Source organism: Nerophis ophidion, linkage group LG08, assembly GCF_033978795.1.
Source record: "Nerophis ophidion isolate RoL-2023_Sa linkage group LG08, RoL_Noph_v1.0, whole genome shotgun sequence".
NCBI classification, from domain to species: Eukaryota; Metazoa; Chordata; class Actinopteri; order Syngnathiformes; family Syngnathidae; genus Nerophis; species Nerophis ophidion.
In genome coordinates this window covers 26,977,569-26,996,878 of record NC_084618.1, presented here as the reverse complement: position 1 = coordinate 26,996,878, position 19,310 = coordinate 26,977,569, and the positions used below count along the sequence as shown (strand labels likewise).

Sequence of the window (19,310 nt, the reverse complement as noted above, 5' to 3'; positions counted from 1 at the left end):
AACCCCTTAGCTAAGTAGTGACTTAAAGTCCTGTTTGAAGTTATGACTTCTTTAAGTGTTGACTTAGTGTCCCTATTTAAGTTATGACTTAAAGACCATCCATCCATCCATTTTTTTTACCCTTTATTCCCTTTGTGGTCGCGGTGCCTATCTCAGCTACAATCGGGCGGAAGGCTTTTACACCCTGGACAAGTCGAATTAAAGACCTTATTTGAAATATGACTTAAAGTCTTTATTTAGGTTGACTTAACATCTTTAATTAAGTTATGACTTAAAGTCCTTATGTAAATTTTAACTTAAACCCCTTAGCTAAGTAGGGACTTAAAGTCCTGATTGAACTCTTGACTTAGAGTCCTAATTTAAGTCGTGACTTAAACCCCTTAGTTAAGTAATGACTTAAAGACCTCATTAAAGTTATGGCTTTTAGTGTTGACTTTAAGTCCATTTTAAGTTGTGACTTAAAATCCTCATTGAAGTTATGACTTAGAGTCCCTATTTAAGTTATGACTTAAAGGCCTTATTTAAGTTATGACTTAAAGGCCTTATTTAAGTTATGATTTAAAGGCCTCATTTAAGTTATGACTTAAACCCCTTAGTTAAGTAAGGACTTAAAGACCTCATTAAAGTTATGGCTTTTAGTGTTGACTTGAAGTCTATTTTAAGTTGTGACCTAAAATCCTCATTGAAGTTATGACTTAGAGTCCCTATTTGAGTTATGACTTAAAGGCCTTATTTAAGGTATGACTTAAAGTCCTCATTTAAGTCGTGACCTAAACCCCTTAGTTAAGTTGTGACTTAAAGACTTCATTAAAGTTATGGCGTTTAGTGTTGACTTGAAGTCCATTTTAAGTTGTGACTTAAAATCCTCATTGAAGTTATGACTTAGAGTCCCTATTTAAGTTATGATTTAAAGTCCTGATTGAAGTTATGACTTAAAGTCCTTATTTAAGTCGTGACTTAAACCCCTTAGTTAAGTAGTGACTTAAAGACCTCATTAAAGCTATGGGTTTTAGTGTTGACTTGAAGTCCATTTTAAGTTGTGACTTAAACCCCTTAGTTAAGTAGTGACTTAAAGACCTCATTAAAGTTATGGCTTTTAGTGTTGACTTGAAGTCCATTTTAAGTTGTGACCTAAAATCCTCATTGCAGTTATGACTTAGAGTCCCTATTTAAGTTATGACTTAAAGGCCTTATTTAAGTTATGACTTAAAGTCCTTATTTAAGTCGTGACTTAAACCCCTTAGCTAAGTAGTGACTTAAAGTCCTGATTGAAGTTATGACTTGTTTAAGTTATGACTTAAAGTCCTTATTTAAGTTGTGACTTAAACCCCTTAGCTAAGTAATGATTTAAAGTCCTGATTGAAGTTATGACTTCTTTAAGTGTTGACTTAAAGTCCTTATTTAAGTTATGACTTAAAGTCCTTATTTAAGTAGTGACTTAAAGTCTTCATTGAAGTTATGACTTATCTAAGTTGTGACTTTAAAGTTCTCTTTGAAATTATGACTTCTTTAAGTGTTGACTAAAACCTTTTTTTAAGTCTTGACTTAAAACCCTTTTTGCTGTGGTTGTGCAGTGTTGTGCGACAGAGAGGTGTGTGTTGGCTGGCTGCTGTCTGAAGGTGTCAGCTGACTATTGAGCACACAAGATGGATGGCGGTCTCTCTTTCCTCCATGATTGTCCTCCTGCTTCCTCCCATGCAGGCTGTCTTCTCCGCAGAGTGGTCATGTGACACCGGGGCCGCGTCACGGGGGCCAAAGGGCACCGCTGTGTTGGCGATGGCGACGGCGGGGAACGGGAGGGGCTTCTTGTCGGACGCCAAGCAGGAGCAGAAGCGCAGACGCATTTTCCCGTGGATGCAAGAGTGCAGACGTGAGGAGCAGAAAGTCCACAGCACGCTCGCAGGTTGGCAAACTTTTTACTTTCACTTTTACAAGACAAAACATTTATTCACAACCATCCACATGTTTCACACGAGATATTGCAACAACTCACAAATAAAAACTTTTTACTTGCACTTTCACAGGACAAAACATTTATTCATAATCATCCACATGTTTCAAACAAATTATTGCAAAAAATTCACAAATTAAACACTTTTTACTTTCACTTTCACAAGACAAAACATTTACTCACAACCATCCACTTGTTTCATACGAGATATTGCAACAATTCACAAATAAAAACTTTTGACTTGCACTTTCAGAGGACAAAACAATTATTCGTAATCATCCACATGTTTCAAACAAATGATTGCAAAAAATTCACAAATAACGTTTTACTTTCACTTTCGCAAGACAAAACATTTATTCACAATCATCCACATGTTTCACACGAGATATTGCAACAATTCACACAAAAAAAGCACTTTTTAGTTTCTTTTTACATTTTAAGACCTTATGGAACTAAAAATCAAAACCCCAAGACATTATATTTATAATGCAATACATTATATTAATAATAAAGTAAATTATACTAATTTTACAATATTTTGAATAAATATTACAATACATTATGTTGATAATACAGTATGTTACATTGATAATACAGTACAATATATCAATATAACAGTACATTATATGAATGATACAATACATTAGAATAATAATAATACAGTACATTACATAGATATTACAGTATATTTTATTATTATAGTACATTATAATAATACAATACATTATATCAATAATACAGTACATTATATTGTAATTACGGCACATTATCTTAATATTACGGTACGTTATTCTAATAATAGAGTACATTATACTAATATAACAGTATATTACATTATTACAGTACATTATAATAATACTAGAGTACATTATCGACTTGTCCAGGGTGTACAATGCCTTCCGCCCGAATGCAGCTGAGATAGGCTCCAGCACCCCCCACGACCCTGAAAGGGACAAGCGGTGGAAAAATGGATGGATGTATAGTGTACATAATATCAATGGTACAGTACATTATATTAATAATACAATTCATTTAATTAGTAATAGAGTACATGATATTAATAATACAGAAAATTATAATAATATTACAGTACAATATATCAATAATACAGCACATTATATTATTATTACTGTAAAATATTATAATAATTAAGTACATAATAAATAATAATAATAATAATAATAATAATAAAGTACAATATATTATTGTTACAGGACATTATATTAATAATACAATGCATTATATGATTAATACAGTACATTTTATTAACAATACCGTACATTATATTAATATTACAGTACATTATAATACAGTACATTATACTAATAATACAGTACATTATATTAATATTACAGTACATTATAATACAGTACATTATAATACAGTACATTATATTAATACAGTACATTACAGAAAATGGATGGATGGATATCAATAATACAGTACATTATATTAATATTACGATACATTCTAATAATACAGTACATTATAACAACAATACAGTATATTATAATAATATGACATCACTTTATATCAATAATACAGTACATTATATCAATATTATAGTACATTATATCAACATTACAGTCACAACATCTGAGTGATGTTATTATCATCGCGAATATAAAATAACTCTGACTTTTGCTTGTATTGTAAACATTTTCTAAACTTACTGAAGAAAGTTTAGATCATGAGTGTACAAACTTTCTTCTACTAAAAGCCGCACACCGAAAATCCAGAAGGGCCCCACTTCCAACATTGTTAAAAAATAAGTCATACATTTTTTTTCCTCCTTTAAAAACACAAGTTTCGAGATTAAATTCATACCACATCTGTCAATAATACATTTGTGTTATGTTTTTTCATGTTTTTGTTGGTTTATGCACTTTTTGTTTAAAGAAAACTGTTTTTTTTATTTTTTATGGCAACCTCCCCAAAATTTGCAATATTTAATATATTTCAATTACTTGATATTAATTATTTGCATTGAGCCAAGAGTAGGTCAATAATTCACAACATTGATTTTGATTCATTATTTGTTTTTTGAGTAATGACTACTATGAAAAAAAAATAAAGTTTAAATCATGGGTGTCCATACCTTTAAGGCCCCACTCATAAAAGTGTTACTATTAAGTATTTTACTTTAAAAACATTAGTTTCTATAGATCAACTTCAGACCATACATCAATAAGTTTTTGTTGTTTTTTCATGTTTTTTTTTTTTTTGGTTTTATGCACTTATTGTCAAAGAAAAAACTATTTTTTTTATAAAGCAAACACAAAGAATATGCAATATTTTCCTCAAACAGCATTTCAAAGTAAAACACTTCATATGAATTAATTGGAGCCATGAATAGGTCAATAATTCATAAGATTGATTTTGAGTAATTGTTATTTTTTGGAGTAATGACTACTAAATTAAAAAAAAAAAGTTTAATTCATGGGTGTCCATACTTCTAAGGGCCCCACTCATAAATGTGTTACTATTAAGTCGTACATTTTTTAAATTTTACTTTACAAACATAGGTTTATATAGATCAACTTCAGGTCCTTACATCAATACGTTTTTATTTTTCATGTTTTTAACTGTTTTATCCACTTTTTGTCAAAGACAACTTATTTTATTTGTACAGCAAACATAAAAAATATGCAATGTTTTCCTCAAAAAAATATTCAAAGTAAAACACTGGATATTAATTAATTGGAGCCATTAATAGGTCAATAATTCATAACATTGATTTTGAGTGATTATTATGTTTTAAGTAATGACTAATATAGAAAAAATATGTTTAAAACATGGGTGTTCATACTTTTAAGGGCCCCACTCATAAAAGTGTTGTTATTAATTTGTTTTTAATTTATTTTTTATTTTGCTTTAAAACATAACTTCCTATAGATCAAATTCAGATTCATGCATCAATAAGTTGTTATTGTTTTGTTTTTTTCATGTTTTTGTTTGTTTTATGCACTTTTTGTCAAAGAAAACTTTGTTTTTTTTATCAAGCAAACTCAAAGAATATGCAATACTTTCCTCAAAAATTGTATCAAAATGAAACACTATATATAAACAATTGGAGCCCTGAATATGTCAATAATTCATAACATTGATTTTGAGCGATTATTATTTTTTTAAGTAATGACTACTACAGAAAAAATAAGTTTAAAACATGGGTGTTCATACTTTTATGGGTCCCACTCATAAAAGTGTTACTATTAGGTTTTTTTTATTTTTTATTTTGCTTTAAAACATAAATTTCTTTTGATCAATTTCAGATTATTGCATCAATAAGTTTTTATTGTTTTTTTTTTTTCATGTTTTTGTTTGTTTTATGCACATTTTGTCTTATTTTTTATTTTTTTATAAAGCAAACTCAAAGAATATGCAATATTTTCCTCAAAAAATGTATCAAAATGAAACAATTCATATGAACAATTGGAGCCATGAATATGTCAATAATTCATAACATTGATTTTGAGTGATTATTAATTTTTTAATAATTACTACTATAGAAAAAAGTAAGTTTAAAACATGGGTGTCCATACTTTTAAGGGCCCCACTCACAAAGGTGTTACTATTAATTTATTTTTTATTTTTTATTTGTTTTGCTTTAAAACATAACTTTTTATAGATCAACTTCAGATTGATGCATCAATAAGTCTTCATGGTTTTTGTTTGTTTTATGCACTTTTTGTCATGGAAAACTTTGTTTTTGTCATAAAGCAAACACAAAGAATATGCATTATTTTTCCTTAAAAAAAAATTGCAGAGTAAAACACTTCATATGAATAATTGGAGCCATTAATAGGTCAATAATTCCAACACTGATTTTGAGTCATAATTATTTTTGAGTAACGACTGCTAAAAACAATCTGAATAGCTTGGTGTTTTTACTAGAGTCAACATTGCAACTTTTTCCCCCGTATATTTCGCACGTTTTTACTCTTTTATTCCACTTCTATATATTTTTCAAATGTGACGCGGAGCGTTTAAATTTTTTTGCTGCAGACCGCAAACGGCCCCGGGGCCGCACTTTGAACACCCGGTCTGAGTTCCACATGGGAATAAGAATTGTTGTTTAAAGGCCTACTGAAATGAGATTTTCTTATTCAAACGGGGATAGCAGGTCCATTCTATGTGTCATACTTGATCATTTCGCGATATTGACATATTTTTGCTGAAAGGATTTAGTAGAGAACATCCACGGTGCAACTTTCGGTGCTAAGAGAAAAGCCCTGTCTCTACCGGAAGTCGCAGACGATGACGTCACACGTTTGATGGCTCCTCACATATTCACATTGTTTTTAATGGGAGCCTCCAACAAAAAGTGCTATTCGGACCGAAAAAACGACAATTTCCCCATTAATTTGAGCGAGGATGAAAGATTTGTGTTTGAGGATATTGATAGCGACGGACTAGAAAAAAAAAAAAGTAAAAAAAAGTTTTAAAAAAAACCGGGATTGGGACGGATTCCGATGTTTTTAGACACATTTACTAGTATAATTCTGGGAAATCCCTTATCTTTCTATTGTGATGCTAGTGTTTTAGTGAGTTTAATATTACCTGATAGTGGGAAGGTTTGTGTCCACGGGTGTTTCAGGGGAGTCGACGGCAGCTATGGACGACGGAAGCTCAGCTTTTCTCCGGTAAGAACTGACTTTTTAACCACAATGTTCTCACCGAAACCTGCTGGTTGACATTCCGTCTTGATTCATGCTCGCTTGATCGCGCTCTGATCCATAGTAAAGTTTCACCTCCAGGAATTTTAAACAAGGAATCACCGTGTGTTTGTGTGGCTAAAGGCTAAAGCTTCCCAACTCCATCTTTCTACTGTGACTTCTCCAATATTAATTGAACAAATTGCGAAAGATTCAGCAACACAGATGTCCAAAATACTGTGTAATTATGCCGTTAAAGCAGACGACTTTTAGCTGTGTGTGCGAGCAGCGCTCACACTTCCTAAAAACCAGTGACGCCTTGCGTACACGTCATCATTACACCAAGACGAAACTCCCGTGAAATTTAAAATGGCATTTTAGTAAACTAAAAAGGCCGTATTAGCATGTGTTGCAATGTTAATATTTCATCATTGATATATAAACTATCAGACTGCGTGGTGGGTAGTAGTGGGTTTCAGTAGGCCTTTAATGCACAATAAAAAAAAAAAGGCTCAGGGTCTCATGCAAACGAGGAATGGTCGTGTTTCCCTGCAGACAGGCCCACGGTCGGTACCGAGGGACTCGGCTCCACCCCCACGGCCTGCAAGCGCACGCGCACGGCGTACACCAGCGCGCAGCTGGTGGAGCTGGAGAAGGAGTTCCACTTCAGCCGCTACCTGTGCAGGCCCAGGAGGGTGGAGATGGCCGGCCTGCTCCACCTGCACGAGCGGCAGATCAAGATCTGGTTCCAGAACCGCAGGATGAAGCAGAAGAAGGACGAGAGGGCGCATGCGCAGCAGCAGCAGCAGCAGCAGGCCTCCCCGCCCTCGCCCCCCTCCGCCCCGGGCAGCCCCACTCTGTCCAGCCTGGGTTATGTGCACGTCGGCGGGCGGGACTACCAGCATGCCCCGCGGATCTACCGGCCCGAATGCCCCGAGTATCGCACCGGTAGCTCCGTGCCCGAGCCGCGGTTTGACGCGCACTACCACACCGCGCAGGCGCAGGACGCGGGCGAGGATTTCCTTGCTTTTTTCTCCCAAACCCCTCAGGACAGAATCACGCGAGCACCAAAACTGACACATTTGTAGAACACCAACGATTTTTTTTTTCACGCATCCATCATTCTAGAAGCATGCATTTTTGCAGGGTAATTTAGGGCCCAAAGCAGAATTGAATTTGGGACCACCCAATGCCCCCCCTCCTGCTTTAAAAAACAACGACAGTTTTTCACACCTTTTCATTTATGTGAAACGATGTTTATACTTTTTAAATCAAACTTAAAAAAAATTACTTTGCCACATTTTTGTACTAAAAAAAAGTTTTACCGCAAAATAACATTTCTACTACAAATAAAATAACTATTTGCAACCTCCCTCGTCCGCCTTCGGCCAGGATGTTTACCAGACGAACTATTGGGGAAATATGCAATTATACTATTTTCAGTGATGGAGCAGGAAAAAGCCAGGAATACGAATTAAAAAAGTAATTGGTAGTTTTCTTGCATTTTTAACATTTATTTTGCGATAATAAGTCACAACCGGTGTGTCCACACGATTTAAATTAGGGATGATTGCACATTAAAGATGCAAACATAAATAAAAATATCATTATTTTAGCTTTTGTGAAACGTATAGGCGACAAAGCAAATAGTTGTTATATCTTATATACCAGGGTTGTCCAAACCATTTCCACTGAATGCCATTTTAATAATTTTCTTTTTTAGAACCAATACAATAACTCCATTTTCTTTTCTTTACCTTTAAGGCTCCCTTCCAGTGTGATCCTGGAAGGGTCTCAGTCATTAAATGTAAAAAATAAGTAATTTGTTTTCAATCAATGCTTAAATCTTTAGATAATTTTCAGGTAATTTAAGTTTTTTTTATCTTTATGTTTTATGCAGTTTATTTTTTATTTTTTTTTACAAAACCTTGTTTTTAATGGCAAAAACACAAAATATGCAATATTTCACCCCCCCCCCCAAAATGTTTTCAAAGCTGAATATTTGGTGTAACGTAATTGAAGCTTTAAATGAATCGATAAATAATCACCACATTTACTTTGATTCATTATTATTTTTCGAGCAAGGACAGTTAAATAAATCCCACTGAAATTCTTGGAAACTCAAAAGTGTTGAAAAAAAGTCTTTTTTTTTTTTTTTTTTAAACTTTCAACGCTTAAATCAACTTCAGATCTATATGTCGATTACAAGTTTTTATAATTTGTTTATTTTTTTGTTGGGTTTTTTTTGTGCCAATTTTGTCATAGAAAACTATTTTACACGGCAAACACATGCAGTATTTTCCCTACAATATTTCAAAGTAGAATATTTGGTGTGAAATAATTTGAGCTTTGAATAGGTCAATTATTTATAACACTGATTTTGACTCATTATTATTTTTTGAGCAATGGCAGCTTTGAAGAAAAAACAAAACAGCCTGCATGGCAGCTTTGTGTTAATAGAGTCAACAGTTTTTAGAATGTTAAAAGATGGCCCCGGGCCATACTTTTGGACACCTCTGTTATATACTCTAATCAATGATAAATTTACTTACAAGGCCAATTAAAAAACTTGCTGCAGGCTGCAATTTGGACACCCCGTGAATTGATTTACGTGGACCCCTACTTAAACAAGTTGAAAAACTTTTTTGGGTGTTACCATTTAGTGGTCAACTGTCCAAAATATGTACTGTACTGTACAATCTACTAGTAAAAGTTTAAATCAATCAATCCGACCTGTAAATGCAGAGAATTAAAATTGTAGTAAAATATTTCAAATTAGCCACCAGAAATGCTCTGCAGTAAAGAGGTCATAATATGAGTTTTGTCTACATGTAAAATACTTCCTTTTGGTCTACATAACATTTAATGCTAGTTATTTGGTCAAAATCTTGCATCGATTATGTTTTACATCTTCAAGCCGCTCTTTATTACGTGCCTCCACTTCGACAGCGTCTTCTCCCCGTCAGTCATGTTGTGATTTTGAAGGGTTCCATAGCGAGTCTACTAACAGATATGAATTCAAACTACTGCTTTATATTAGAAATGGCAACTGCGCAAAATGCATGTGCATGTATGAGCCAGTCTGCCCCACAACAAGAGGATTAAAAAAAATGAATTTACAGCTTCGGACTGGGTAAATTGATACCAGATATGGATGTGCAAATTCCAAACAGACCATTTTGGGGACTTAGGAATTAGGCAAGATTGTAATAGGTTCCCTTTAAAGGTGAACTTTTTTGTAATTTATCCTATCATTCACAATGCTAATGAGAGACAAGAACACAGTTTTTAAATGCATTCTAAATCCTAAATAAACATTAGCAAAAGTCAGCTAACAATGGAGAGAATGGGAGTACTCTATTACGCCCATAAAGCGCTCAAATCCAGCTTTTATGTACACACTGTACATATACATGTACTGTAATAACATTCATAATAACATGTAATATTTACAAATTTTGATCATTTTAAGCATACGACGGCACATCACAACGTTCACTTTTCCCTTCAACAACAACAACCCTAAAAATAATGGCAGACTTGATGAGAGATAATAAAGAGTAGTTTGGGACAAATGATGATACATAAACATATATTTTTTGAGCCTGAACATAAAGAGGATGACCTACAAGTTTTGGAAGCTGTGTGCTAAACAGATGCAGCTTCAGTGAAACACTAAGCATCATGTAGCAGTGTTGCTTAGTGCTAAGCAAGATATGCAAACATAATTCAACAATCACTTACTGTACAAGGTCTGCGCTCACTGGGATAAAGACTGATGGGATGTTTGTATCTTCCCCTTTACTTGAAAAATTCATCATAATACTCACAAAAGGTTAAAAAATAGTGCCGCAAACAAGCGTCTTTTCATGTCTTTCGCGCCACCTCCGGGTCTAAGTTGGATGTCAGAGTTGACCAACTTGTGGGTTTATGTCCACATACTATCCCCGTGAGAGGCATGACTTATCATTCAGAATTAACTTTCACCAACTCAGAGGCAATGCAGCAGTTCAACATGTCAATATAGCAACATGAGCTCGTAGTTAGCTCTCTGTGATCACGGCGCCTCTAAAAGTAGTTCCTTTGCGTTAGCGCTTATAATAAAAATATCGCTAATACTTGTTAAGCCCTGCTCAGTGGCCCTGAGATCGGTAGGTCGTGAGTTCAAACCCCGGCCGAGTCATACCAAAGACTATAAAAATTGGACCCATTACCTCCCACTTAGCATCGAGGATTGGTATTGGGGGTTAAATCACAAAAATGAGGGCTTCATGGTGGCAGAGGGGTTAGTGCGTCTGCCTCACAATACGAAGGTCCTGAGTAGTCAGGGTTCAATTCCGGGCTCGGGATCTTCCTGTGTGGAGTTTGTATGTCCTCCCCGTGAATGCGTGGGTTCCCTCCGGGTACTCCGGCTTCCTCCCACTTCCAAAGACATGCACCTGGGGATAGGTTGATTGGCAACACTAAATTGGCCCTAGTGTGTAAATGTGAGTGTGAATGTTGTCTGTGATGAGGTGGCGACTTGTCCAGGGTGTACCCCGCCTTCCGCCCTATTGTAGCTGAGATAGGCACCAGCGGCCCCCCGCAACCCCAAAGGGAATAAGCGGTAGGAAATGGATGGATGGATCACCAAAAATGAATCCCGAGCGTAACCACCGCTGCTGCTCACTGCTCCCCTCACCTCCCAGAGGGTGGAACAAGGGGATGAGTCAAACGCAGAGAGTCATTTCATCACACCTAGTGTGTGTGTGTGTGTGTGACTACCAGTGGTGATTTAACTTTAACATTCAGGTCAGGACATGTAAATGGAGTGTTGGTGGTTTTTGGATATTTTTAAAGGGCTTTACGGGCACAAGAGTCTACTCCCTTTATCTGCATTGTTAGCCACCTCGTACTAGCCATATTTTACGATTTAGAATGCCTTAAAAAAAGGGAAAAACATATGTTTTCTTGTCATGGGGACAAAACCAAAAAAGTGCAGTTCTCCAAACACAAATGTGTTGGAATGGACGCAAAAAAAAAAGAAGTCTGCCCTGAGAAGAAAGTCATTGTTCTTTTCACAGAACAGGAGCTGTCTTCCTTTTTTCTCCGCGCCCTGATGGATCACCGAGTCCAAACAGTCCGCAACGATTTGTTCTTTACTCAATGTGCGCATATTTTCATGGCAGTGGAAATCAACAAATGGCCTCTAAAAAGTCGCCATTTTAGGACTCGGGCACACTTTAAAGGCCTACTGAAATGAGATGTTCTAATTTAAACGGGGATAGCAGGTCCATTCTATGTGTCATACTTGATCATTTCGCGATATTGCCATATTTTTGCTGAAAGGATTTAGTAGAAAACATCCACGATAAAGTTTGCAACTTTCGGTGCTAAGAGAAAAGCCCTGCCTCTACCGGAAGTCGCAGACGATGACGTCACATGTTTGATGGCTCCTCATATATTCACATTGTTTTTAATGGGAGCCTCCAACAAAAAGGGCTATTCGTACCAAGAAAACGACAATTTCCCCATTAATTTGAGCGAGGATGAAAGATTTGTGTTTAAGGATATTGATAGCGACGGACTAGGGAAAAAAAAGAAAAAAAAGAAAAAACGCGATTGCGTTGGGACAGATTCCGATGTTTTTCGACACATTTACTAGTATAATTCTGGGAAATCCCTTATCTTTCTATTGTGTTGCTAGTGTTTTTGTGAGTTTAACAGTACCTGATAGTCGGAAGGGTGTCTCCACGGGTGTCTTGACGCGCAGAGTCGACGGCAGCTATTGACGGCACAAGCTCAGCTTTTCTCCGGTAAGAACTGAATTTTTAACCACAAATTTCTCACCGAAACCCGCTGGTTGACATGTGGTCGGGATCCATGTTTTTCGGACCGAGAAAACGAGAATTTCCCCATTAATTTGAGCGAGGATGAAAGATTCGTGTTTGAGGATATTGATAGCGACGAACTGGAAAAAAAAAACAAAAAAAGTTAAAAAAAAAAAAAGTAAAAAAAAAAAACGCGATTGCATTGGGACGGATTCCGATGTTTTTAGACACATTTACTAGGTTAATTCTGGGAAATCCCTTATCTTTCTATTGTGTTGCTAGTGTTTTAATGAGTTTAATAGTACCTGATAGTCGGAAGGGTGTCTCCATGGGTGTCTTGACGCGCAGTGTCTCAGGGGAGTCGACGGCAGCTTTATGGACGGCACAAGCTCAGCTTTTCACTGGTAAGAACTGACTTTTTAACCACACTTTTCTCACTGAAACCTGCTGGTTGACATGTGGTCCTGATCCATGTTCTCTTGATACATAGGAAAGTTTCACCTCCAGGAATTTTAAACAAGGAATCACCATGTGTTTGTGTGGCTAAAGGCTAAAGCTTCCCAACTCCATCTTTCTACTGTGACTTCTGCAATATTAATTGAACAAATTGCGAAAGATTCAGCAACACAGATGTCCAAAAAACTGTATAATTGTGCCGTTAAAGCAGATGACTTTTAGCTGTGTGTGTGTGCAGCGCTCATACTTCCTAAAAACCCGTGACGTCTTGCGTACATGTCATCATTACACGACGTTTCGAAGACGAAACTCCCGGGAAATTCAAAATTGTAATTTAGTAAACTAAAAAGGCCGTATTGGCATGTGTTGCAATGTTAATACTTCATCATTGATATATAAACTATCAGACTGCGTGGTGGGTAGTAGTGGGTTTCAGTAGGCTTTTAATATTCAGGTGACGACATGCAAATGGAGTGATGTCTGTGTTTTTTTATATTTTTAAAGGGCTTTACGGGCACAATAGTTTACTCCCTTTATCTGCATTGTTAGCCACCTTGTACTTGCCATATTTTACGATTTAGAATGCCTTTAAAAAAAAAAGGGAAAAATATATATTTTCTTGTCATGGGGACAAAACCAAAAAAGTGCAGTTCTCCAAACACAAATGTGTTGGAATGGACGCAAAAAAAAAAAGGTCTGCCCTGAGAAGAAAGTCATTGTTCTTTTCACAGAACAGGAGTTGTCTTCCTGTTTTCTCCGCGCACTGATGGATCACCGAGTCCAAACAGTCCGCAACAATTAGTTCTTTACTCAATGCGCGCATATTTTCATGGCAGTGGAAATCAACAAATGGCCTCTAAAACGTCGCGATTTTCGGACTTGGGCACACTTTAAAGGGCTACTGAAACCCACTACTACCCACCTACGCAGTCTGATAGTTTATATATCAATGATGAAATATTAACATTGCAACACATGCCAATACGGCCTTTTTAGTTTACTAAATTACAATTTTAAATTTCCCGGGAGTTTCGTCTTCGAAACGTTGTGTAATAATGACGTGTACGCAAGACGTAACGGGTTTTTAGGAAGTATGAGCGCTGCACACACACACAGCTAAAAGTCGTCTGCTTTAACGGCATAATTACACAGTATTTTGGTGATCTGTGTTGCTGAATCTTTTGCAATTTGTTCAATTAATATTGGAGAAGTCACAGAAGAAAGATGGAGTTGGGAAGCTTTAGCCTTTAGCCACACAAACACACGGTGATTCCTTGTTTAAAATTCCTGGAGGTGAAACTTCACTATGGGCGGGGCGGCGTGGCGTAGTGGGTAGAGCGGCCGTGACAGAAACCTGAGGGTTGCAGGTTGGCTTCCCACCTATTGACATCCAAAAAAGCGCTGCCGTTGTGTCCTTGGGCAGGACACTTCACCCTTTGCCCCCGGTGTCGCTCACACTGGTGAATGAATGATGAATGAATGATTCCGTCAGTCTACCCCAGGGCAGCTGTGGCTACAGATGTAGCTTACCACCACCAGGTGTGAATGAATGATGGGTTCCCACTTCAATGTGAGCGCTTTGAGTATCTAACAATAGAAAAGCGCAATATAAATCTAATCCATTATTATTATTATTGTTATCAGAGCGAAAATGAAACACGACGGAATGTCAACCAGCAGGTTTCGGTGAGAGAATTGTGGTTAAAAAGTCAGATCTTACTGGAGAAAAGCTGAGTTTGTGCCGTCCATAGCTGCCGTCGACTCCCCTGAGACACTGCGCGTCAACACACCCCTCCGACTATCAGGTACTATTTAACTTACTAAAACACTAGCAACACAATAGAAAGATAAGGGATTTTCCAGAATTATACTAGTAAATGTGTCTAAAAACATCGGGATCCGTCCCAATGCAATCGTGTTTTTAAAAAAATTTTTTTTACTTTTTTAAAACTTTTTTTTCTAGTGCGTCGCTATCAATATCCTCAAACATGACTCTTTCATCCTCGCTCAAATTAATGGGGAAATTGTTGTTTTCTAGGCCCGAATAGCACTTTTTGTTTGAGGCTCCCATTAAAAACAATGTGAATATGTGAGGAGCCATCAAACATGTGACGCCATCGTCTGCGACTTCCGGTAGAGGCAGGGCTTTTCTCTTAGCACCGAAAGTTGCAAACTTTATCGTGGATGTTATCTACTAAATCCTTTCAGCAAAAATATGGCAATATCGCGAAATGATCAAGTATGACACATAGAATGGACCTGCTATTGTCAGATGAATTTGGTGTTGAACCCCGAGATGCAGGGACGGAGGCCGGCATAGATGATGAAAACATGATTTAATTAAAACTAAACAAGAACAAACAAAAAGCACGCATGTGGGCGGAAAAACCAACTAAGGGAGCTAGCGCTGGAAGCTAGAAAACAAAAAGGGAACTTTAGCATGGAAGCTAGTGGATAGCAAACAGAAATAACTAATGCTAACAGAAACAGCTTACCACTACGACGACCAGGACAAAACGTAGCACGACAGGTAGTAGCTGTAACAACATTTTTAATTTTGTTACAGCTACTACCTGTAACAAAATTAAAAATTTAATTTTTAATTAAATTAATTTTTAAAATTAAATTTAATTTAATTTTCCTGAAGGAACTCTCCTGACGGAATAATAATAATAATAATAATGGATTAGATTTATATCGCGCTTTCCTATTACTAGATACTCAAAGCGCTCACAGAGAAGTGGGAACCCATCATTCATTCACACTTGGTGGTGGTAAGCTACATCAGTAGCCACAACTGCCCTGGGGTAGACTGACGGAAGCTGTGGCTGCCAGTTTGCGCCTACGGCCCCTCCGACCACCACCTATCATTCATTTATCATTCATTCACCAGTGTGAGCGGCACCGGGGGCAAGGGTGAAGTGTCCTACCCAAGGACACAACGGCAGCGATTTAGATGTCAATAGGTGGGAAGCGAACCTGCAACCCTCAGGTTTTTGGCACGGCCGCTCTACCCACTACTCCATGCCGCCCCTAAGTAAATAAAGTACTATCTAATCCAGGGGTCGGGAACCTTTTTGGCTGAGAGAGCCAAGAAGCCAAATATTTTAAAATGTATTTACGTAAGAGCCATATTATATATTCTTAACACTGAACACAACTAAAAGTGTGCATTTTTACGTAAGACCAACATTTTTAGAGTATAATAGGTCTCTTATTCTTTGGAATAACGTTGTTATTCTGGAGCTAATTTAGGAGGGGGCGTGGCCTGCGGGTCTGCAGCGAAGCGGGGTGTTGCCAGGGCTGGCCTCGAAATCAGCAAGAGGTGCATAAATGGCCCACCTGAGCCTTGTTATCTAATCACCTGTCGCTCTGTTTATAAGCAGCAGCTAGGAGGAGAGACGGGGTTGGGGCTGGAGCCAGAGTGCGAGCGAGAACGAAAGAGAAAAAGACAATTGCTGGAAAGCAACTGAGAGACTTATTGAAAAATAAAACAATATTGTAACCCTGAAACAGGCTTTCATGTCGGTGCTTGGTGGTCTGAATAACCCCCATAGCGCTAGCCCTACACTAACCAATAATAGATCAATTATTTCTTACCCTTATGGCAACTTCTTGAACAAGTGCGGTAAAAAAAAGGATGGACGGATTCAAATGCACGAGCATTTTTATATTTTTAACGTTATTTTTACCACAGTGATTACAAGTGGAATTATTCATTACTTATTGTGTTAAGCAGTGTCAGCTCAGATTTATCCGAGAGCCAGATGCAGTCATCAAAAGAGCCACATCCGGCTCACGAGCCATAGGTTCCCTACCCCTGATCTAATCCATCTAATCCAGGGGTGTCAAACTCAAATACAGTGTGGGCCAAAATTTAACACTGAACAAAGCCGCGGGCCAACGTTGAACAAATTAACCTTTAAATAGGGACCCAAACAAGTTTTGCATTGAATATTGAACAAGCAAGGCTTATATAACTTTATAGTGACATGCAAAATTGAGATTCAAATATTAATAATAATAATTTAAAAATATCAATGGCTTTTCAAATAAAATTAAATACAAATGTAATGCCTCTTTTCTATTTGCAGCCTTCTGAGGTAAATATCAAAATATATTGTAGCATCCCGAAAGAGTTAGTTCTGCAAGGGGTTCTGGGTATTTGTTTTGTTGTGTTTATGTTATGATACAGTGCAGATGTTCTCCTGAAATATGTTTGTCATTCTTGTTTGGTGTGAGTTCACAGTGTGGCGCATATGTGTACCAGTTGTAACGTTATTTATACGGCCACCCTCAGTGTGACCTGTATGGCTGTTGACCAAGTATGCCTTGCATTCACTTATGTGAGTGGGCCTGCACGCTGTTTGTATGGAGGAAATGCGGCCGTGACGACAGGTTGTAGAGATTGTTAAATGCAGTGCCTTAAAGGCATGCCCTCAATATTGTTGTCCGGGTGAAAATCTGGAGAATGCTTGCCCCGGGAGATTTTCGGGAGGGGCACTGAACTTCGGGAGTGTTGGCAAGTGTGACAATTTGGGAGTGTTGGCAAGTGTGACAAATTGCGGTGTTACAGCGGCACCGCTGCTGTGTAATAACAGCGGGCCAGCTGTAATGTTAATTTGATATTGCCTCAAGGGCCAAATTAAATTACACGACATGACAGGTAGCACGACAAGAGTGACATGTGGCAACGACAATACAAGTCCGAATGACGACACAATGATCCAGCCACTGACACAAGACAAAGCAGGTTCAAATATGAGCGGGCTGATTGGCAACAGGTGTGGCCAGGTGCCAATCGGCCGCAGCTGAGGAGGAACACAGCACTCAGGGAAGAAGACAAGAAGCTGACAAAATAAGAGCAGTAGACAGGAACTAAAGACAGGAGATACAGAGGAAAAAACTAAAACATAGACAAACTGTCAGGGGAAAGCCTGACAGCTATCCCCGTTTAAATAAGAACATCTCATTTCAGTCGGCCTTTAACGGCTCCCTGCGGAGTTTATCGGTGCAAAAGGATGATTTAGCGGCGAACAAGACACTCGTTACGACTTCGAAGAGGGTCATTACGGCGACATTTGTGTTCTTATCAGATGGATGAGCGCGCTGTGATTGAAGTGTTTGTCATGGAAATGCGCGCGTTTGACGGACGAAAGGCGCGGACGTGACGGAGTGGCCGCGACGCGCTCCCATTGGCCGGCGGCGGGTCACGTGACCCGCCGGGAAGGCGATATGAGGGGGGGGGCGGAGGGCCCTTTTACAGCTTTGACATAGTACCTAGAAGAAGGTCAGGGGCTGCGATTAATGAGTCCCCGCCGCGTCTCGACCCCAAGCGCCATGAACTCCTACCTGGACTACCCGCTCTGCAACCGCGGCCAGAACCTGTTCAAGGCCGGACTCTTGAACCACGGATACGTGACGTCCAGCCCCTGCGCGGCAAGCGACGGCTACGGCCAGGACGCGCGCCTGACGCACCAGAGCCTTCCGGTGCACCAGGCGCATGTCGACTTGGACCCGCAGTTCGCTCCGGCGGGCAACCCGGGGTACGGATCCCCGCTGGAGTACGGACACCAGCAGTACGGCCTGGGCCCCGAGCAAGACCGGGTGTACAACATGGGGCCTTACGCCGGGGACAGCGCGCAGTTCCTGCACTACGGCGGCGGGGAGTACCCGGAGAGTGGTTACATGCGCGGGGAGGCCCAGCACAAGGACCGGGACTTGGATCCGGCCGAGGAAAGCTCCAAGACATTCGACTGGATGAAAGTGAAGAGGAACCCGCCCAAAACAGGTGAGCCGTCTCGCCACGAAGTGACTTTTTAATTTTTTTTAATTGGCGTCAATTAACTTCTAATCCGTTTTTCCAAGTTCCATGACTTTCATTCCTCCATCTTCCATCTCCATCCGTTTGTCACACACGCAGCAGTCCTGTCCGAGTTCGGCGTCCCGGGCCAGCACAACGTGATCCGGACTAACTTCACCACCAAGCAGCTGACGGAGCTGGAGAAGGAGTTCCACTTCAACAAGTACCTGACGCGGGCCCGGCGGGTGGAGGTGGCCGCCGGCCTGGAGCTCAACGAGACGCAGGTGAAGATCTGGTTCCAGAACCGCAGGATGAAGCAGAAGAAGCGCGAGAAGCTGCAGGGCGTCGAGAAGCGCCCGGAGGCTCCCTGCGCCACCCTGCCGACCAAGACCGCAGACTGAAAAAAAAAAAAAGCATAAGACTGGGGGAGCCTTCCTCAAATAAAGACCGATTACATGCACAAGGACTTGCCGAATTTCAGGGTATAAATGCAAAATATGCGTTTTGTTTACTTGTAAATAATGTTGTTGTTATTCCAATGTTTATTCCAAGACTGCAGACTGCAAAAAAAAAAAAAAAGAAAGCATAAGACTGCGGGAGCCTTCCTTAAATAAAGACCGATTAAATGCACAAGG

General features: G+C 38.7%; 2 protein-coding genes across 3 annotated transcripts; both read left to right on the top strand.

Annotated features, from left to right (window-relative positions):
* Nucleotides 1–1,675: 1,675 nt before the first annotated feature.
* LOC133557577 (homeobox protein Hox-D3-like) lies at nucleotides 1,676–8,701 on the top strand. Its single transcript, XM_061908135.1, has 2 exons — nucleotides 1,676–1,903; nucleotides 7,162–8,701. The coding sequence occupies exons 1-2, from the start codon at nucleotides 1,696–1,698 to the stop codon at nucleotides 7,692–7,694; spliced, it is 741 nt and encodes a 246-aa protein (XP_061764119.1). The 5' UTR covers nucleotides 1,676–1,695; the 3' UTR covers nucleotides 7,695–8,701.
* A 7,218-nt stretch (nucleotides 8,702–15,919) lies between these two features.
* hoxb1b (homeobox B1b) lies at nucleotides 15,920–19,308 on the top strand. 2 transcript variants are annotated; one of them, XM_061908123.1, is made up of 2 exons: nucleotides 15,920–18,663; nucleotides 18,799–19,308. In XM_061908123.1, exons 1-2 carry the CDS (start codon nucleotides 18,180–18,182, stop codon nucleotides 19,074–19,076), a joined length of 762 nt encoding a protein of 253 aa, XP_061764107.1. In that variant the 5' UTR covers nucleotides 15,920–18,179; the 3' UTR covers nucleotides 19,077–19,308. The 2 variants fall into 2 exon arrangements, with proteins under 2 accessions (XP_061764107.1, XP_061764106.1); XM_061908122.1 differs by having other exon boundaries at nucleotides 15,925–18,663; nucleotides 18,796–19,308.
* Nucleotides 19,309–19,310: the final 2 nt, after the last annotated feature.